At 43.6% G+C, this 22161-nt stretch overlaps 3 protein-coding genes across 3 annotated transcripts in view; 1 reads left to right on the top strand and 2 right to left on the bottom strand.

The window, feature by feature from the left end:
- Positions 1 to 1202: 1202 nt before the first annotated feature.
- On the bottom strand, positions 1203 to 9381 carry pwwp2b (PWWP domain containing 2B). Its single transcript, XM_083922932.1, has 3 exons — positions 9227 to 9381; positions 5249 to 6977; positions 1203 to 2146 (listed from the first exon to the last, which is right to left on the bottom strand). Exons 1-2 carry the CDS (start codon positions 9364 to 9366, stop codon positions 5249 to 5251), a joined length of 1869 nt encoding a protein of 622 aa, XP_083779058.1. The 5' UTR covers positions 9367 to 9381; the 3' UTR covers positions 1203 to 2146.
- A 995-nt stretch (positions 9382 to 10376) lies between these two features.
- Positions 10377 to 16971, bottom strand: LOC310953938 (leucine-rich repeat-containing protein 27-like; the record flags this gene model as incomplete). The annotated part of the gene is made up of 11 exons (XM_083923203.1): positions 16902 to 16971; positions 16479 to 16794; positions 16204 to 16334; positions 15873 to 15931; positions 14395 to 14547; positions 13327 to 13528; positions 12515 to 12655; positions 12103 to 12208; positions 11414 to 11511; positions 10584 to 10704; positions 10377 to 10490 (listed from the first exon to the last, which is right to left on the bottom strand). Exons 2-11 carry the CDS (start codon positions 16701 to 16703, stop codon positions 10377 to 10379), a joined length of 1350 nt encoding a protein of 449 aa, XP_083779329.1. The 5' UTR covers positions 16704 to 16794; positions 16902 to 16971.
- Positions 16972 to 18709: 1738 nt separating this feature from the next.
- stk32c (serine/threonine kinase 32C) overlaps positions 18710 to 22161 on the top strand; it is a gene marked incomplete at its 3' end in the record, with an annotated part of 78865 nt that continues 75413 nt past the window's right edge. Inside the window, exon 1 of the mRNA XM_083922646.1 lies at positions 18710 to 18808. Within this exon, the coding sequence (XP_083778772.1) occupies positions 18727 to 18808 (82 nt within the window). The 5' untranslated portion in view covers positions 18710 to 18726. The remainder of the gene's footprint in view (positions 18809 to 22161) is intronic.

Here is a 22161-nt window from a genome sequence, read left to right as displayed (position 1 = left end):
TGGTAACAAACTCCAGCGTTTCAACTTCAAACAACAATCCATAAACGAATCCTGATACCTCTCTCTCTTCTCGTCCTCTGTGACAAAGTGACCCATCCACAACAGCACATGTATTGCTTTATATTTTATTTTATGTACAGTACATGTAAAAAAGAAAACAAAAAAAAAGTAGCCAATAACATTGACCGACGTGGGCAACAGTAGATAGCCATGTTGCTCATACACGGGAAAATCCTGACGACCGTTTCCCCTCTCAGGCATACATACATTTAGACTCTCCCACTGCTCGTTGTGTAAGGCTGCCTGGAAACTAGCGGGGCTTGACAGCAAACACTCAAACCACAGATTATCAAGGTGGGAGGAGCGTGTTACCTGCTCTGCTAATAAACGCGCTCCTCTCTCTGACAATCGGTGAGCTCGTTTTTCAGCCTCGATGTGAACAAAGTGTTCCCAGACAGGCAGGAGGGAGACGGGCTGGTTGGCTGAGTGTGACTGTGTGCAATCTTCGGTAAGTTTCTGATACAGACGGGGCTGTGCTCGACAGCCGCAGTCTCTTGCCTTCGCTGCCCCCTCCCCTCCCTATTCCAACTGTGCTGCTTTCAACACAAAGGTCGCTAAAGGTCAGCGTTGCAGTCTGCTTCTGCCAGATGACTCAATAACTGCAGGCCCTGACCGGTAGAGAGCTTTTCTTCAGCACACTCAGCAGTTGAATTCACAGTATTCTTACAGCATGTTATTATTTTTCTATATTCCCAAAGTCACTCATAAAGCTTTAACTGATTATGCATAGGGGGCTTTGACACATCTGTTCACCCATGTTTCTCCAGTGGAAATGTTAAAACGTGGATGTTTGTTGTGTGTGTGTGTGTGTGTGTGTGTGTGTGTGTGTGTGTGTGTGTGTGTGTGTGTGTGTGTGTGTGTGTGTGTGTGTGTGTGTGTGTGTGTGTGTGTGTGTGTGTGTGTGTGTGTGTGTGTGTGTGTGTGTGTGTGTGTGTGTGTGTGTGTGTGTGTGTGTGTGTGTGTGGCAGATAAGCTGAGAGAAACGCGCCCAAGTCAAAAGCAAGAATACAGTGTACACAACCAATTCATGTCTGGTGTCCCCAAAATCGTACGCTAAAATAAAATAATAAAAAAAAGGATTTCGTTGTTTTTTTTTGTATCTCCAAGGCCATGGATAGTCAACCACAAAGACTCCTGCTGCCTCTCAGGGCTGTATCTTGCAATAGTGTCACTGTCTGAGAAGTGAGCTTACAGCAGGCCACCAAGGTACAGATAAAGTGCTTTTTTTTTTCTTAAACATGACGCTTTAAATAATTAAAGTGATGTAAAAATGGTTCTCGGGAACAGCGAGTTTGGAGGGGGACGTTTGCTGACACTTCTAAAGTTATAAATGAAATGGAAGGGAGACACGACATGATTCTGGAGAGGGAGAAAAATAAGAGTACAGCATAAATACATCCACAAATCCAACTAATGTGGCAGAAGGCTACGAGGATGGAACATCGATCGCTAGAAGAGCTGGAACAGTCACTACTGTCTCTGGATGGAGCCGTTCACATTTTCAGAAGTAGAAGGAGGATTCGAGGGAGGGGTAAGACTTTGTAAACCGTGCTCAAACAGCTCGTCGTGGTGTGTGTGTGTGTGTGTGGGGGGGGGTTCCTTTGAAGACGCCGCAGGCTTCCTCTGGCCGGACGAGTTGGACCTCGCAGTGAACACATCAGCGGCGAGGGCCGTGATAATGACAGCAGCAGACTGGGAGGTTTTTTTCCGCGAGATCAGAGTAGAAGGGTGGATCATAATAAAACATTACAGATAATAAATACATTTTGGGTCCTTGTAGTGTCGTTTTTCGGCTCTATCGGAAAAATGATTAAATCTAGAAAATAACAAAAAAAGGAGGAATAGTTCATAGTGGACCATGAGATGCCTTATTTTGTTTGCATCCTTATCCAGTCTTAACAACACTCCACTTTGGCGGCCATTTTTCAACCAGCCTGATGAGTAGAAAGAAAAAAAAAAAAACCAAAAAGAACCCGGCATATAAATAGTAGCCGTGGCAACCGCACGTATTCCCTCCTGGGTCTTGATGACACAGTCTGAGAATTCAGAAAAAAAACCTTGGAGACCTCTCTTCAGTCCTCAGCCTCTACACAAGAGAAAAAGAAGGGAGAAGGAGAGAGAGAGCACAAAAGAAAGACAATGAGCAAACACGGCAGGTCGTATAACCGGTGCGAAGAATTCTTAACACAGTACGCAAGGCTCAGCGGTGGGAGACATGTGGTTCTCGACATGTCACGTTAGTCATCTGAAGATTATGGAGCGCTGTGAAGTGAACATGAGCTACTTTCTGACCTGCTGAAACCTCCGTGTCACTGGCGGGGCAAGAAAAAACTTTTATGAGCTCTGGGGAACAAAAAGTACCAAATAAAGGCTTGTCTCAACTCCTTACTGTGTATATTGTCAACGATCTCTTCTTGAGCCAATAACAGAGTAGACAAAGGGTTGGAAGTAGCCTGTCCGTCTCTCATATCACTCAAAAGACAATATTTAACCTTGAGAGTGTGTGTGTGTGTGTGTGTGTGTGTGTGTGTGTGTGTGTGTGTGTGTGTGTGTGTGTGTGTGTGTGTGTGTGTGTGTGTGTGTGTGTGTGTGAGCGCTTGTGTGTTATACACATGCAGGGAACATGCACTAGAGAAGCAGGGGAACAATCCTGGTATAGCTACAGATGACAGCATGCCTTTAAGATCTAATAGAAAGCCTATTTTGATGCACTTGCAGCAATACCTTTGCATTACTTTCACTGAATTACAAAAGCGGTACCTTCTATATTGTGCGGACCCAAAAGTCATTTTAACAGGTTCTTCCTGTCGCAGCCTTTGCCTGCATTAAAGCTGCTATGAATGTTTGTTATGCTGCTTTGAGCACAGCAACTCATTCATGACATTAATGTGGCTGGTGTCCCCGGGCTGGCACGGCACAACTAAATATTTGTTCAAATAAGCAGGTTGCTGCAGAATCACTCGGCTTACACCCCCCCCCCCCCCCCCCCCCCTTAAAGAAGATTTAAGGATGAGGCCTGGGCAATATGACCTGAAATGTATTCACAATTCATTTATGATAATGACACCTTTACAAATACTGTCGTCCTTGAAGTTAATGTCTTACTGAAGCTTTGCAGTGAGGATTAGGACTCTTTGCGTCTGCTGAAGTGAGGAGCATTTTGAATACAAGTGAATGACACCTTAAGGGCGTCTCATTACATCTGCAGGATATTTTAGGGTGTGGACCGTCATCAGGATAACAGCGTTCTACAGTGCAAATATCTCAACTCTGTAACTCTGACTTCTGACACCGAGGCTGGCGAAATACAGATTCACTAAAGTCAAATGTTAGAGCCTGGTCTCCCAAAAACTACGTTCTCAACTAGACTGCATCTGCAAACTTTCTTCTCTCGGATCACGTTTGTTTTTGGACGTATTACAGGAACGTTTCAAGTCCACACGCTGAGGAGGTCGAGATGGACGGGTCGCAAAACCATCACTGTTCTAGTCTAGTCTAGTTATATTTTCTCATATTACAAAAGAACGTATTTGAACACAAAGCAAGATCTTCCCTAAACCCAAGTAGTAGTTTTATAGTAATTCACATTAAAGCTAAAATTCACAACTTTCTGTATAAAATGTTTTTTTCCCCATGATTGTTGAAACTGTCACTATATCCTGACAGCACAATGACAGAGGAGATCTGCCATGTATCTCTACCTCTCTCTGTGTGCTCATCATGGCATCTGCGCCTGACAGACAACCAATCGGAGCCCAGGAGTCTCTGACGCAGTGTCAACGACTGCTCATGACCTCCAATCAAACTGAGAAGAGTCTGTACTGCATATGTGGCTTATTTTTACATTTTGGCTTGCTATTTTACAGCTAAGCAGTAAACTAAAATACAGTATGTTCCTGAAGGACTTTATTGCGAGAAATAAGCAATACAGTAACAGAATATTGATTCATATTTGATCAGGGCTGCCTAGTTTCACAGTTTGATCGGGGTTCGGAGCAGTCATTGACAGAGAGTCCTCGGCTCTGAATGGTTGTTGCAGGTCGGGCCTATTTGAATCTAACAGGTGCCATTAGGAGCAGACAGGGAGGACCCTGGGAGACTGACAAGAACAGAAGATGGAGGGAGAGATACAAATGACTTTTTCCACAGATCTCATTATGTTGTCAGGATATAGTGACAGTCTCAGCAAAAATGAACAAAAATAAATAAATGCATGGTAAGTTACCGACTTTAGCTTTAACAAGGGGTTTCAAAATATAATGGAGAATGCAGGTTAGTTGTCAGTGTTATGTGTTCAATCTTTTTTTCCCCCTCTCTGCTTACTCTTATTAGCAAAGATAAGTGTATAAACATTCAGGTAGCAGCTTCTCATTTGTGGCTGGCTTTATCACTTTCACTGGTTAAAATGAAAAACGGTGGTATGACCAGCTGCCTTATTAATGTTCATTCAGTGAGTAACTTGATAACAGGACATAATGAAACTTGTGTGTAGTGTGATTAGAGGGCCGGTGATGTAAAACGATCAGGAGTCAGAATCTCCCAGTTAAACGTTCAGTCACATCATCATTGAAGCTGATCGACGACATAGTTTCAGTAGCTCCATATGCTCTTTATATACAATGTTATTTCAATGTATGTACTGCTACATCGAAAAAGATTCACTCGTGGGATTTGAATAGAATCAGATTCAAAAAGCTGATTTGATACTGGGTTCAGAATGAATAACATGCGGTCAAATCTCAACCCCAACTGCAAGCCTCAAAAGAATTAGCAGCTCATCCTTTGTTAGCTTCAAAGTACATCCTAATTTGCAGAACTCTGTAGAAATCTCTTAGTTAAGTCACTTTGACACTTATGCATACTGTATGTTCAAAGATTATTGGCACGCACAGAATATATATATATATATATTATTCTTAAAAGGGGATTTTTTAACCTTAAAATGAATGCAAGTATAGCCCTCTGCAAATGCCTTTCTGTCTTTCAGTTGATGGAACAAATTGCTAGTGCTTTCCTTTGTCCTTTTGTGCCAGCTCTTTGATATATGACCTGTTTCAATTTTTTCCAACATTTGAGTAGTTTTCTCTGAGTTAGATTGGGCACTCATTGTTAACAGTTTTACAAAGCACTTAGCTAATAAAGTAGAAGTGATACAAACACATGTAACATCTAGGTGTTGTTAACTCACCTACGTGTCACCGTGGGAAAGCAGCGACGTAATCTCTGGGCTCATGTGGCCCACGGCCTTGGCTGCCTCCAGGATGGCTCTCCGGTACATCCCTTTCTTCTTGCGGTTGAAGCGGGACCTAAAGAGCTCCCTGAAGGGCGACAGTTTGGCAACGGACAGCTGGGAGGTGGTGGGTGAACCAAACCACGCCACCTTTGCCTGGGGCCACTGGGCCTCGCAATTGGCCGTCTCCTGTTTGCGGGTGCCGCTGATGCTGAGGACACGTGCTGGCCACCAGGGGAAGCCGTGAATCTTCCCCCACACGATGTCGCCCACCGCCACGGCGTGACCCTCTTCTGTTACGCACTTTGTCATGCTGCGGGTGTGAAGCCGCACCGTGAGCGGCGGCACAGTCTTGCAGTCTTCCCGTGAGGGTACGGAAGATGAGGTTACAGACAGGTCTTCGCCTGGGGCCAGATCACACAGCTCTGGTGAGGTGCCGTCAGAGCTGAAAGACTTGGACTCGTCTAGACTGTCGCTGCTGCAGACTGACAGGCTAGACGAATCCGCTTTACGCTTACGGAAATTGATGAGAAGAGTGAGGTCGCTGTGGCCGCGCTCGGCCTCCTCTCCCGAACTCCCGGACCACAACTCCAGAGAGTTTTTACCTTCCCCCGAGTCTTCAGAGTGGGGGAGGCAGGGACCGGGCATTCTGGGACTTCGTCTCCTGGGGCCTCCTACAAGTTCTGCCTCATACTCGACCACGCTCTCCTCACCCTCCCTCTGAGGGGGTCTCAAGTGGATCTTTGGGGAAGGCAAGTCCTGACCCACGGTTGTAAAAGGCCTGGTCAGTTTGAGTTTGGGAATGGACACGGTGAGGCCAGACCTTGTGGCATCTAAAATGTGCCGTTGCTCCTTGGTGGGATCAGAAGGCGCCTTACCATTTTCTCCTACGCCATTCTGCACGAGCTGTTTGGGACAGAATGGCTTGACTGAACCGTGGACTCTAGCGGGGATCTTCATGACCTCCCCCTTACCCTGAGGAGTGCTGTAGGAGATCTTTATGACAGGACTGTGGGGAATAACGTCACCTCCAGGGAACTTCTCCCCTTCGGCTTCCCCCCTTTTGTCCTTCCTGAGACGCTTGTTGTCAAGGCTGGTGCCGTTTTCACGTCTCTTAGTGTCCTTGGTTGCAACTACATCCTCTTTTCTCTGCAGCTTAGAGGGGATGTCCTTGTCATCTCCATCATCGTCGCTCTGTAGTGAATTCTCTTTTCTAGAAGTCTTAGTGTTGCTCATGCCATCTTTGCTGTCCTCGTCACTATTAAGCGTGTTCTTGCACTTTTCACACAGTACCTGCCGTGGCCGCAGACGGATAGTACTCATGGTCATACGTCCAGGCTCTCGCGTTCGCCTCTTCTTTCTCTTGATTGGTCGCGGTGGGGGTTGAGGTACCCATTGGCTGTAGCTGTGGCGCACCCATAAGGGCTGAGGGAAGGGGGCTCCTTCAAAATAAGGAGGGTAAGGAGTCTGTCCAGCTGGCACTGGTGTCGGTATAGGGCAGGGAAGAGGTGCAGTAGTTGTGCTGCTTTCTGGGAGAGTGTTTTCATCCTTTGGTCTGTGTGAAGCCTGGCTGGGAGATTTGGAAACCGGCTCCTCACTCAGAACTTCTGGGACTTCACAAGCCGGTGTAGATATCGGGCAGTCCCCAGGTTTTGCCGTGAAATCTGGTAGACCGAATAGCCCAGTCCTACAATGAAGAAGAGAAGAAAACAAATGAATGCATCTTATGGAGTTCATTAGATTGCTACAGTGAAGTTAATGCGAGCCAACACGAATATTCTTGTTGCCAATGACAAGCATTTCTGGAATTTTTCTAGTTAAGCAATTTCCTCCACAAGAGCGATACTGTAATGTCGTGCTTGTATTTCACCACGTCAGATAACGGAAGGCAAGTGGGACAGCACAAATCTAATACCTTGAGCCAAAAGAAAAAAAAAAACTCACCCAAATGTGTTTAAAGCCTGCACTATAAGTGGCCTACCATAGGCTTAAGGTAGAAAACCCCATTTTACCATTTTGTTTAGCTTTGTCTGGACACACTGACACTACTCTCCCTGTCACCTGTATGCTGAAAATTCTTTGCATGTGGGGGTTGGGGTCCGCAAACAACCAGGCGGTTGTCTGTCCTGCTGCCTTAAGCCACAGAAATGGAGCAAGAGTATCACTGACTCTATTTGAGTGATTTTATGTGTTCTTTTTCATACTCCAGCACCAGCAAACATGTCCAAAGAAGGCCCAACTGCCAAGAAGTCTTGAGAGGTGGCTGGCAGGCAACAGTAACATGGCTGTGCTGCTTTAGTCAGGAGACAGCAGACAAAGAGACTACAGGATGCCCAGGAACCCCCCCTCCCCAACATCTGACTGAACAAAAACAATCCCATGAATCACTCGGGATTCAGGGATGTAGGGAAGGAGCCAGGAGATTTCAGTTTGTTTTTGCATTTGTGTCTATTTGGGGCTTATGTGTGTTGAGATTATTAATTAGTGCACATTTGGGGAGCCTGTTTTCTTCCCCAGGAGAAGTAACTGGCAGGCATTTCCGAATAACAGTCTCTCGGTGCAGCTTGTTCCTCTCACCTTTGTATATGCTCCCCTAAGCAGTCGAATATTAGCCTTCACAGTGATTGACACGGCACAAACAGGGCGGCCTGTGACAGGGAACAGGCAGTGCTGGTTAAGCACAGTACAAGGACGCAGCATATGACCAGCCATGATTCACTGCGCTGTTGCCATTTCATGTTGTGTACAGTGTAACTAGATGCTGAGATCTGCCTGAATAATAGGCCTAGATGATGACATAAAAAAAATGGTGGGGGACAATGACAGGAAATGTATTTCCATGAGCTGAAAAGGAAGAAGAAGTCAAATTTTGTCAGTGACAAGGCCTGAAATACAGGCCTATTTTAAGTTATTCCAAGGCCTGCCTTTTCCCATTTGGGTGGGTTATTTTCAGGACAGCTTGAGCTCTCACATGAAAAACCATCTAAGCATACTAAAGGGGCAAAGCTGGTCAGATTCTGATTCTGCTAGACTATAAATAGTCTAAAGCCAGTGGCTTTTGAGGTGCACAGAACCTAGAGCAACACAAGGCTTATACATGTGACACAAAAAACCAAGAGAGGCAGATAAGACATGACACTGATACCCGTCAATTGTTATTTTGACCTATAAGGTTTTCTCATTTGAACAGCATTGTGTTTTCTTGATAACTGGTAAGAGTGGGCCTTTTATTCAAGAACAGAGCCTCATATGGTCACTGGATCTTATCAGAACCAGTTTGAGAGAAAAGGCATCACAGATCCATCAAATCCCACTTGTGTCTTTATTGCCATTTTCCATTGTTTCTGCAGATCCAAAGTGACTGGTTATGAAGAGCTATTTCTCAGAAGAGCAACTGTATTTCACATTATTGTATACTTATATCACTCCAGAAAACTATCACACAATGCAATGCCATCTGTATGTATGAACACAGCAAAACACTACTGAAATAGTACAGAATAGTGTTAAGCCAGGGCCTACCCTTTTACTGGAACCGTTTGAGCTGCTCTGTGTTTGATGGGGCTAACAATAAGCTACAGTTGAAGCCATTGACTTTAGTTATTGTTTAAAACAAGTAATGAACAATGTCTGTGGATGGGGACACTTTCTTCACATACAGCATTTGACCGCAGTCAATGAATGTATGTGACCGTGTCATTATGAGCTGAAATTAAAGGAGTTTGCCATTAGCCGAGCAGCTAGCATTTAGCTCCCCCATCAGCTACAATAACCTGCGAGCCTTACGTATAGAGGCCCAGTTAGCTCACAGCTAGCTCACAGCTAATGTGCTAGCCCTGACCCGTTAGCACCGAAGCTACATTAGCCGTTACCTGAGTTCAGCAAATCAATTTCAAAGATAAATGTATGAGAAAGAATAAACGAAACAACACTCACTTTTTGTTGCAGTCAAGTAATATCCCCGTATAGATCCTTTCTCGGTAAGTCAGCGTCACCACCAATGTGTCGTTAACTATTTGATCGATAGTGACAGGTACCCGAGAGCCGGCCCGCAGCTCCTCGGCCACAGCCTCCATGTTTCCCGGCGTCAAGTGTCCGGCTCGGCGGTGCTCGATCCCGGCCAAGGGAGCCACGGTCGCGTCGGCTAAAGATCCGTCTCCCCTTCACTGTTTGGAGCAGGAGGCTACACCAGGGCATAAAATGACGCCATCACCCCCACCAAGTCAATTACAACAGTGCTGCCACCGCTGACATCACGCTCCCTGTGCTGGAGGAGCAGAAATCTCTCCAGACGAGGCCTCCCCTCTCTCCCTGTCTCACTTTGACTTGTTTCATGCCATTCTCAAGTACGGACTTTTACCAAGGGGATGCCTCCTGTTTTCATAGCGAGATGCTAATGGCGTTTTGCTCCAACCCTATCACAGTACAAGCACATAGTGGGGAAAGGATCAAACATGGATGCATTGTTGTAAGCGATAGCGTGGTGATATTGGACAATTGCGAGAGAAACATGACCTCTAAATATAAATCACAACACACAGCCATCATTTTAAACTAGGATCAGTTCCAGGGGACTTGGATACACACAGCAGCATTACATGTGCCATCTGCTGAAATGCCCTTTAAATCTTTTAACTGGAAGCTTGAAATGTACCCTGCAAATCTACCCACTCTTGATTCAAATCCTATCATTTATGATAAGGTTTGAATGAAAATAAATCATTGGGGAATTGATGTCAGGTCTCTCTAGTTCTAGTGCCTTGTTTCATTTACACTGTGTGGTGGTATTTCAGTTTTCCTTTCAATAATTGACAGGAAATATGATGCCTATGCCGTTATGCCTGGCAATTCAATGTATATTTAATAACTGAATAGCTTCTAGTGATGATAATATGGTGTGGTAAATAGGAAACATGACTAGTTTGTATGATGTTGCATAAATCGAAGAGAAAGAACATTATATAACACTGACTCACATGCCCAGTGTAGCTCTGTGGTCTTTATTTTTACGATATGAGCGTTACAAAGGCCGTTTATAAAGGTATTACTCTTTACAATGCATTGTGAAAGACATTATAATCCCTGTTTAATTGTCGATGAAAGTTGGCAAGCTGTCTCCGGTGAAGATGGTGAAACAATTTTTAAGATCTTTCCCCAGAATCCTCTTCCTCTCCAGAAGCCGAGCCTGCAGCTTCCTCATCTGTCATTCAAAGTGGGGTGAAACAAATCAGGATCAATAACCTATAAATTCAATATAGATGAGTTGTGTGAATAATGAAGTAATTTGTCTGACCTCCTCCACATCTTGCTCTGCCGCTGCCATCTGCTCGCTGGTTGTGCCCCTGGGGTTCCTGCGTCTCTCCTGCATCTTCTCAACACAGGAGCGGATCTGCCGCTCCAGTTTACGGACAGATCTAGAGGAGAATACAGGTCAAAGGTCAACATTTCATACTGAAACACTGAATATTTAGATGCCAAAGCATGGCTAGTGGTATCATGGACTTTCTATCTGGTAGACAACTGATTGTGAGTTGTGTTGTATTATATCAATGAAAACAGAAAAGTCTAAAGTGTACTATCTGATCTGGTTGAACTGTTTTTGGGGCATAATGTTGCTCAAGAAGAACAAAAGAAACTGCTGATGTCCTGTGGTGGGTGTACAGTCTCTCTTTGTCCACCAGGTGTCGCTAACCTTCCACCTGCATCTGCGTGGCCCACCAATGGAGACAATGCAAAGTGCCATTTGGTGGATTGTTTAAGACCTGTTGTCCCTGTATCCCTATGGCTCAGGGTGCTCTGTATCACAGTTTAAGTCGTATACCCTAAATGTCACAAATACGACAAATACAATATGCACAGTAGTCTTTTCATCAGGTACAGTAATGAGAGGAACCTATTTTGCCTGATTGATCCCCTTTATTGTATCTGTGCCCACCACTGTGGAGATTTAGCATTTAGGATTTTAAAACCTTGAGATATTGATTGCTCAAACAAGGCCGCGACTGAAAACTTTGCTGGCCAAAGCGGCAGGTCTGATTCTGATTCTTATAATGTCTAAGGTTTAAGGTTGTCAAGTACTACATTTTTGTTCTGGAGCAGAGAGTCTTTTGCTCATCCATTTACCTGGACTCCTCATACTCTGTGATGGACATGCAGGACGTCTGACTCTGACGAGTATCCCTGCTGTCCTCCACACCAGGTTTTGAATCTGTTTCTGCTTCCTGTAACAGAGAGAGGCGCTGTTCATTATCATGTACACCAGTATTTATGCAGTAGAGTGCAGAGCTTGTTTACACATAGGATGATGCAGCTGTTGCGACGCATCCTACAAACACAATCTACAGCTACAGTTGCTTAACGGCCTCATTGTGTAAAACATTACCCTCCAAATATTCTCCAATGAATATTTACTGTACACTGATGTTGCTGGTTGAACGCAAACGTTCACTGCTACACTTTAGCTGTATACATGGAAATGCAGCAGACAATCACATGACTCAAAACCATCTATCTGCATCGTCTGCTGTTCCTGCACGCCTGCATGTATACATCAGTTCTGATACGTAGCTGTATGCTGCTGCTGTGGGATCACTGATGCAGCACCCTCCATCACAGGCACTGCCATCCGTTGCTGCCTTTCAACAGCAAAACCCTCAATACCATCATTCGGGATCACTGACTTTGACTTTGATTGTGCTACTACCTGAAAACTCATTCATGTTATAGTCCTCCACCCAGTATGACAGAGGTGGCGCTCTATTGCCCCCCTGTGGTTGACAGGTGGACGTTTGGGGGATTTATTCCACTCATACCTCTTGGTTTCTTTGTTCTGCATGCTTCTTCTGCTTGTGCTCAGACAGTTTCTTCTTCTGTGTGATCCTGGCTTGTGTACGCCACTTCTGAAGAGCCTCTTGGCTTCTGTGAGAGAGCCAGATAACAATGCACGAATATAGATCTGTGTCAAGGAAAATTAATCCCAAGTTGCTGTTTCTATATAGTTGCAAAGGTGATTATTCTTTCTGTCTTAACATTGTGGATATAGTATGGATTTCCTACTGCTGGTCACTGGGGCAAACGCCAATTAGGGACACTATAGCCCTTCTTTATGAAACAGTATTCTGTCTTATCTTTGGTATTACCAGGCCTGGATATTCTGTGCAATTCATCCAATGTGGATGGTCAAAGTCTAGTGCAGTAGGATACTTTACATAGAGATAGACATACTTTTTTCTCTGCTCAAGAATTGCCTGTTTCTCCTTCAGCTCTTTCATCGCAGCCTGTCTCCTCTCCTCCGGTCTCTTCCAATGCTGAGAATCAAACAGCGGGAGCTCGGGAACTAAGCCGGTCTTGGTAGTTGCCTTTTTTCTGACAAATAAATTGAAACAAAATGCTTTATTTTTTATTGCTCTCTTGAGGTCCGAATCCCAGCGGAGACAGCCCGAGATATTGTTATCACTTGGTCTCCTCTGCAGAGAATGTCATTAAGAAGTGTTGTCCTATCATTTTCCAAGGCACCATGCCATACACAACTCCAAAACTCAGCAAAGAAAGTTCTGCTTCTCATCTACTGAAACAAAACAATCTCACCTCCTGTGTCCTACTATCAGATAATAACACTTTCAAATTTCATCGCACAGTAAATGTGAACCGATGGAAAAAGAGTGAATGTATTGCTGCCTGGATACATGGCACCACAACAAAGGCAGAAACATTTAAATAAGTAATTGTTTTGTTCACTCCTTAACCAGTAAAAATATTCTACATGTATTCGGCTACTGTGTAGCCTTTTCTTGATTTTAAAGGAATCGTTTGGCATTTTGGGAATATACTTATTGGCTTTCCGGCAGAGACAAGAGGATCAATACTACTCTCATATCTGCCCCGTAAATGTGAAGCCACAACGTACGGATAAGAGTGCTGTCAGTTTCTCCTCTAACTCTTGTGAGAAAAAAAAGAAGCTCATGAGCATATATACTTGAATGTTACACTGTAACAGGGATTTCACTTCTAAAATCTCTCTAAGTACCTTTACTTACCTTTTGATGACAGGTAGAAGGTGTAACTTTGTCTCTCTATCACCTTGTGCTACTGAGCCCAGCTCAGCTTTGTCCAGAAGGATCATCTTGTCTTTGAGTTCCCTGAACCTCTGCAGCTCGTCCTCATCCACTGACTCATCCTGCTCCTCCATACTGGACCCCATCAGCTCTGACAGCTGGAGCTTCTCCACCACTGGCAACTCTACCAATGAAACAACCATGGCAGCTACTAAAAGTTTATTGTGGGGGCAGCCAATACTGGCAACATACATTGCTGGCTTCGGCTTTAGTGGCTGGTAGAATTACTGATGGAAAACAAGAGTTCTTTTTCCAACTGCAGCAAAGATATTCCAGCTTTTTACCAATTATTTCACATGACTAGTAATAACAGGTACAACTTTACCTTCTTATTGCGTAACAGCAGATACGGCATGCACATTTGTTTTATGTTTTTTTAACTGTTACCCACATTTTTTTACTTTTACCTACATGTAGGATGATTAGACTGAGGCTACATATGTCATGTTAGCACAGCTGAAAAGGGTTGATGACTGCAGTATTAAAATGAATTGTGTACATCCATATTTGATGAACTTAAACTCTGAACCTATTAACTGAAAGGAGATTTACCCTGGCAACCTGGAGCCCTGTCTTCATTAATAACCTTGCAGGCAGGGACATAAATCGAATGATTGAAGGGTTTGGTTCTGCTCATTGTGCAGCAGCAGCCTCTCCTGTGGGGGGCTGTCTTGGGCTTCTCACAGTGATTACCTCCAGACACTGCTTAGTGACAGAGAGCTCCTGTTTAGAGCCCAAAGGTTATCGATCATTTTCATCTGGCTAAAAATATTTCAGAGATGGAGCGGGGTGGGGGGGTGGGAGTCAGCCGAGTGGCACAGGCCGTCTCCAAGGGAACAGAAGTCACACCAGTGAATTGGTACCAGGGCAAGGAGCTATTTTTGTGATCGGTCGTCCTATCTTTGACAAAAAGAGCAGATGGCTAGAATGCATGTGCATACTGAACACCTTGCTGCTGCATTGTTCAAAGTTAAGGTGCCTTTGATTCACCTGGGGGACTCTTTCTCATGCTAACTGGCCGCTTAGCCATAGCACTCCTGAGGTACTGGAGGATGCTCTGGAGCCCCTGGTTCACAATATCTTGTGGAGGGAAACTGATGGGGCAGTTTCTCAGGTTCAGACCTTTGAGGGTAATCACATTTCCTGGGAAAAATGGACAAATAAAGAATCCCTTAAAACCATGTTTACAGATAGTTGACATTCTAATCAAGATTAATTTGCAATGAGAACATCAATGGAAAAATCTTATATACTGTATATTCATGATTACCAACATTGATTAACATGGAATTTACATGGAAGCAACAGTGTATTTGCAGCAGTTTTAAATTGAAATTCTGGCGTAAAATCATCCCAGGATCTTTTTTGGCAAATACACTCATCAAATAAGCCATTGACAAAGTTTTTTTTCACGCAACAACTGTTAACGGAGAAATCCCAGAGAGTATCTAACAGCCGAATGCGGCTTACAGTGATTAGCTCGGGGCAGCGCGGTGAAGGCATTAAAACAGCTTTTCAACCACTAATACTGCTCAAAATAACAGCAAACCTCTGCAGTAGCATGAGAAGAGTCCCTACACAGAAAACGAAGAACCAACAACGTAGTTAGTGAACACAGAGTTTATTAAAAGAGTGTTTTAAAGACTTACCAACTGGACCTGGTAACAGCTCCTCTCATAGTAAAGTCCATTCAAGTCAATTACCAAAGTCAATCCAAAAGGAAGGAGCCCATTGGTGCTTTGTTTTCTGTGTAAGGACTCTTCTCATGCTGCTGCAGAGGTCTGGTGTTATTTTGAGCAGTGTTAATGGTTAAGAAAGACGTTTGAATGCCTTCACTGTACTGCCCCGGGCTTATCAGTGTTAGCTGCATTCGGCTTTTAGCGACTCTCCCGAATTTCTCTGTTAATAGTTGTTACACGAAAAAAATTGTCTCAATGGCTTATTTGATGAGTGTATTTGCTGAAAAAGACCCTGGGATGATTTTATGCCAGAATTTCAATTTAATGACAACAGCGGAAACAAGAGGAAACTCTATTGTGTATAATTTAGAGCCAGACCATTATATCCAGCAGCCGATAAATATTATATTACAGACATATCAATATTATAGTATCGGTAACCGTTTGCATCTTTTTCTCCGATGTGAGCGATATGAAAACCTTTTAAACAGAATATATAATGCAGAAAACCAATGTATGGTCTATTTCCATTCCAGCGAAAACATTACTAAACCAGGCTCCATATCAGTAATCAGTGAATATTTCCTCTCTACAGTTGGTCTCAAAAATCCCATATCAGTGGAGCCCTAGTATTTATCTGTTAATAACAACTAGTTATTCCTTGCATGTAAGCTAGCTCTACATATGCTTCCAGTGAGGCTCCTTGAAACTGATGAAAAAGGACGACAGATCATTATTTCAAAGACCAGAGACATTGTTTGCTAGAAAAGCTTAATGGGCTAAACTCACCCAACTCTAGTGGTAGTTCTGAGATGGGGTTTCCTTCCAGAAGAACTGTTTTCAGAGATCTACATGGACAGAATCACAGATCGTGGGTTGATTGACACGTGTTTATGCCTAAACTGAACACGAGGAAGTTGAACAAAATAATAAATCACAAAGAATCTAACAGTGAAACACTTTTGGAATATGCTGCTGAACATAACTCTAAAATAGAAAAAAACCTATCTAAGAAACGCTCTGAAATGTGACAAAGAAACATACTGTACTCCCATAGTCGCCGAGGGGCTTGGAATCTATCTGCATATATTTCAAAGAGCAGGTTGCATAAGTAACCTACCTGTGCGAGCCAATTCCAGCAGGGAGCGATGGGATTTGGTTATTTCTGAGGTCCAGCCACAGAAGGTTAGGCAAGCTGATGAACATGGAATCTGGAATACTGGATATCTGGTTGCCTTCAAGATATAAGTACTGAAGGTGGTACAATGAGTAGTTAGAATTAATGCAGAAAAAAACAAATTATACCGAGACGTGGAATTGTTGGTTGAAAACCACTGTGGCATTTGTAGCCACATGGTTAGAGGTTGACAAATGCACAGTGAAGTGCAAACTGACCTTTAGTGTGCTATTTCTCAAAATACTTTCTGCGACATGTTTCAGCTGAGTTCTGCTGAGACTTAATGTCTCTGCTGAAAGATGCTCGGGGAGCTCCTGTGCCCCTGCGTCCCGGGGCGGATTGCGTGGGGTCTGTGGTTTCACGACACCGTTCCCAAAGACAAAACTCAGCTGCCGGTCAGGCCCTTCCTCCTCCTCCTCCTCCCTCTCTGGGGAAGAAGACATTGTAGAAGAGATGCTGGGGTGTTTAGGATACAGACACCATTGTCACGGGGCGTTCAAGTGCCGTTATGCATTTGCATTGCCCTCCCGGTGTCTGGAAAATGAGAATGCTCACGTGAGTTTAGGTTTAACGTTAGAGAACAAGTTTCGTCTACACACAAGGCTGTACCGCCGCCATGTTTACTAATGCTGTTCACTTACCGGGGACTTCAATAAACATACTCGTAGCCTATAAAGCGCCTTCTTTACAATAAACACTTTATGAAACGCGGGGAAGTGTCACGCTAACTTTTAGATAGCGCCTCATGAGTTCGACGTTGTAACCATGGCAACGACATCAACACAGACTACGGCAGCCGTTCACGTGCAAACAAGGCGAACTCACGGACCGTATAGAAAAGGGCGAACTGTGTTCATACTACAGATACGTACATTAAGACTTTGTTAATGTGAACAGGCCACAGACCGAAGCTACATTAAACAGTATTAGAAATACTTGCTAATGCGCGGCGTAATAGATAATATGAACCGAGTGTGTGTGAAGAGAAAGCGTTAAATCCTTTTTTCCCCCTCATTGGTCCGGCACCACCCATCCATCTCCTAATGAGATTGTGGACTAATTTACTGGTGTTTATTTGGGCTGAAGGATAGAAGCAGTTTTTGTTGGTAAAGGAACGACGGGAGAGCCCCAGTTTGTGCTTAACTCTGCTGGCTTCTCCCACGGAGGCTGGTTCTTAAGTTAATATGCACAACAGTCTGTGATACAGGGCTACGTCGACTACAGTCACTGTCACACACTACTCTCACACGCGTCAAGGTAATCAGAGCATTAGTGGGTGACTTCTGGTTAGGACTTTCACAATAAAGGTCATTATAACGTCTTCAATAAAGGTCCCCTAGGCGTTTGATTACAGTAAAAGATAAGAAAGGCAGTAGTACTTTTAATGCTATTGTGTCCATAGTGGAAAACATTTGTACATACCATTACTCAGTACGTTACTTCTTAACACCTCATTGTGTATATTCTACATATTCATATATGTATCTTGATTTTCATTTTTTTATATTTTTGCTATTCATACTGTCAAGGCTTGAAAGCTGCTAAACTGTGTTTTGTTGTCCTAAAAACAACAAAACACAGATTTAGCAGATCGAAAAGATTTCCGATTTACTTGCTTTGCATATATATATATATATATATATATATATATAGAGAGAGAGAGAGAGAGAGAGAGAGAGAGAGAGAGAGAGAGAGAGAGAGAGAGAGACATTTTTTTACATACAGTTTTTTGGTCAAGCTGGCATTTTTATCACTGATAAATTAATTTTGTATATCAGATTGGTTCGATGTAGATTTACGATCTCAATTGACTGAACTGGATTTCTTTAATGTCATTTATGAACCTAAATGTATCCATTTATAGTTTATATATAGCCGCACTTACGGTGGCCCTGAAGGGCAGAAGCAGGGTAATTCACAAAACACAACCATTGACGATTGAACACATGTAACACGTTCTGTATACACTTTAAGTTCACAAATAAAAACCGTTTGAGGCGGCGGAGGTGCCTCTGCAATATTTATTTACAAAGCTTTTATTTTTGAGGCAACACCGCTTGACTTCCTGTTTCCCTTCATCCAACCGTGTGTAACTCGACGTAGCTCTCCCTCTCAGCCCCGACCAAACACAAGTGTCTTGGTGTGGCTGGCATGCTACGGAAGACAACCGAACACTACCAGTGGCGTTACCGAGTGGTTGTATTCACCTCCAACTGTAACTAAGCTGACAGGCTTTTTAAAAAAACACCTTTCACACTCCGTCGGCACTTGCTCCACTCTCATTTAAAGACACTTTAAAGTCGCGGCGCTCACATTTTCGGTAGAATAAATACCGGATAACATTAAATAAAGCGAAATAACGGACCCGGTTTTTGGGGTGAAATGTACGGTTAGTATCGCTGTCTTTTGAGGAGGGTGTGCGCTGTAGTTTCTCCTCAAGAGGCGAGGAATGCAAGCTGAGCATCAATGTTTCACTGGGGCAAGTGGAAGAAGAGGATGGGAGCCAACAGTTCTTCAAAGAGACCCGTTTTCGATGAGAAGGAAGATGGTAAGTGATGGAAAAGTAACCCCCCCCCCCACACACAAAGAGCACTACTTTAGAAGTAAGGGTCACGGTTGTGTTTGTCATTATCTGATGTACAGTGTCATTCTACGGTATCGTTCAAGTCGGTAGGTGCCCGTGATATTGACAGAGTTGGGCTGTGATAGAGAAGTTGTCAAAGTTTCTACTGGGGATGTAAATGGGAACCGAAGAGGACTGTTGCTGTTGCTCTGCCGGAGGGGACGGAAATGACCATGGATAGGATAACAAAGGCTGTTTTTGTCTTTTGGAAATGCTGGAGGCGTAAAGTCTAAATATGTACAACACAGCTTTTTATTATTCACTTTGTTGGAGCTATGCCGGGAAATGTAGGGCTTCAGTGTCTTGGTCAAGGAGGAGCCGAGAATCGAACCTCCAACCTTGCGGTCCAAAGTAGGGATGTACGTCAATATTGGCAATATCGGTATCGTCCGATATTCAATTCAATTCAATTCATCTTCAACCGCTTATCCCGGGGTCGGGGTCGCGGGGGCGCTGGAGCCGATCCCAGCTGACATCGGGCGTGAGGCGGGGTACACCCTGGACAGGACGCCAGTCTATTACAGGGCACATAGAGACGAACAGAGACAGACAACCATTCACACCTACGGGCAATTTTAGACTCATCAATTAAATTAAAGTCAATAAGAAATTATAATTTGGATATCGGATAACAGGATGATATAATAATAAGAAGATAAATAAATAGGTCGCCACCTCCTTGGTTAAAACAGGTGAAATACCCCAGCGGTGCAGCACGACGTGACACGTTTTAAGTAGGGTGTATCTTTCTTGTTTTGTTTAAAAGCAATTGTCATAAATAAATACGTATAGCATGTTTTACATAACGTCAGTCCAAGTACTTTTTCTTATTTTGAACAAGGAATGAACGTGTCATAGAGACTTGACGATCCCTGCAAATAAAATAGAATAAAAAGACGAGTATATTTTTATACATTTTTGGATCGATATTGGTTATCGGCCAAATAAGTTCTAATATATCGGCATATCGGATGTCTGCGAAAAAAATCCAATATTGTGCATCCTTAGTCTTAAGCACGGCCGCTCTTCCTCCTGCGCCACAGTTGCTCCCATTACACTATGTGTCAGTGTTTTTATCCAATAACAAAAGATGCTAAAGTAAGCTTAAATTTGTATTTTCATCACACACAATAACGCCCACGTAACGTACACCGACAGCATGAAAAGTTTCCACTTCAAATGTGCAGATAAACGAGAGGCAGAAAGTGTAGCTGGTACCACTCCGTCACAGGAGAAATAGCTGCTGCTCAGACTGTGAGAAAAATATGTTCATGCCCGAGTGAACTCTTTGAAATATGGACTGTTTGAAGACACACAGTTAATTGCATAATTAAGACAAGATTAGTGTCATGCATGTAAGTAATGTTAATTCACGATCGCTTGTCAGTGTATGGGAAATAAGCTTGTGGAAAGTGCGCCCAATAAGCCCAGCACAGATTCCCTGCATCTCTACCATTAGACTAGAGAAATCCACTGTTGCTGCAGAGCTATCATCAATGTGCTGGCCAAGATACAGGCACAACTTGACGAAATTAGGTCATTTCACTGCAGGATATGGTCATATGGTGTGTGTGTGTGTGTATGTGTGTGTGTGTGAGTGTGTGTGCATCCCTATATACAAGGATAACCCAAATAAGGTTCGGGCTTTTAGTCAACAGCCTTCTAAAGAAAGTGACCATCTCTAATTCGTATAACTATCAAAGGAGTGGTTGTTGAAAATAATACTAGTGGCCCTTTGTTGTCACTCTTACAGTAGTTGATCGGTGGCCACGTCAGTTAATAACTAAAGGTTCAGAGTGACGTTTGTGAAAGCTGTTCTGTGTGGAGCAACCTTGAGGCACAGGACTGAACCCATCAAGGCTGAGATGGTGTGTTTCTCCACTTTGTTTGTTGCTGAGAGAGAGAGAGGAGAGAGAGAGAGAGAGAGAGAGAGGAGAGAGAGAGGAGAGGAGAGAGAAGAGATGAGGAGAGAGAGAGAGAGAGAGAGAGAGAGAGAGAGAGAAGAGAGAGAGAGAGAGAGAGAGAGAGAGAGAGAGAGAGAGAGAGAGAGAGAGAGAGAGAGAGAGAGAGAGAGAGAGAGAGAGAGAGAGAGAGAGTGAGAGAGAGAGAGAGAGAGAGAGATGAGAGAGAGAGAGAGGGAGAGAGAGAGAGAGAGAGAGAGAGACCTCTATTATCGGACAGAAGTCAGTTTCTTACTCCTGTCATCAATAAGCAGCTGGGGCTCAGAAGGTAGATTACAAGTTCAGCGGTTCGATCCTGCCTGCACGCTGAAGTGTCCTTGAGCTACACACTGAACCCCTTGTTGCACAGAATGGCCAGTGCTTTTGCTAGCTCAACACCCATTTGAAGAAATGTCCAAATTCTCTGTTTTCAGCTTCCCAAATGTGAGTATTTCCTCATTTCTTTGGTCTTGTAGGACTTAATTGAATATCTTTAACTTTGGGAAAACACTGATCGACTTTTTTCACCATTTTCTGATATTTTATGGACCAAACATCAATCGATTAAACGAGAAAAAGACAGATGAATTAATAATGAAAATAATCGCTGGCTGCAACCCTTATATTAATGCAGCCCATTTACCATTTATCACCCCATGACCCACAAAAAACTAATACCGCTTCAATTTCAATTTCGGTCTGCTGTGTCAAGAGCCAGTGTAGTTGCATCATCAGCATCAGCATGGCGTCATACCTGCCTTTGTCATAACCACTATCATGCTGCATAGATGCATAGATTGAGTCTCTGTTCTTTGGTATTGGTTATGATATAATGTTGCTTATTGCAAGGATGCACGCTCAAGTGTATCCCTTTATGCAGCAATAAAACACTGCTGCTGAACATGGCGAACAGTATGTGAGGTGAAGTGGATGGATGGCACATACGCGTTAAAAAGAAGCCACTGTTAATGGCCATTTGATCACCTTGAACACTTGTGAAGAAAAGATTTGTTCGCAGTCTTAAAGCAGCTCTTGTACCCTGTTCATCTTTCAAAGTGCTGCTGGCTCTGATAGTCGTAGCAAACCGTGGCGCAGTGCATTGTGGATGCTGACTTAGACTCTGGATGTCTCTTACTGCCTGTCAGGTCTCTTAGAAACAGTATCTCTTGGCTTCTTGGAAAACAGCATACAGTATGGCCTACATTAGGCGGTAATATTAGAGCGAGGTTTGGCTCAAAAGGCTGCAGACCTAATCAGGCGGTCAGGTTGATGTCCAAGCGTAGCTGCCTAAAGGGCTTTTTTGGCAGATAGTTTGATTAGCAAAGGAAGGCTGTGGAA

The sequence above is a fragment of the Echiichthys vipera genome (assembly GCF_963691815.1).
Source record: "Echiichthys vipera genome assembly, chromosome: 11".
NCBI lineage: Eukaryota > Metazoa > Chordata > Actinopteri > Perciformes > Trachinidae > Echiichthys > Echiichthys vipera.
The sequence above is the reverse complement of the archived record's forward strand: the minus strand, read 5'-3'. Positions and strand labels throughout refer to the sequence as shown.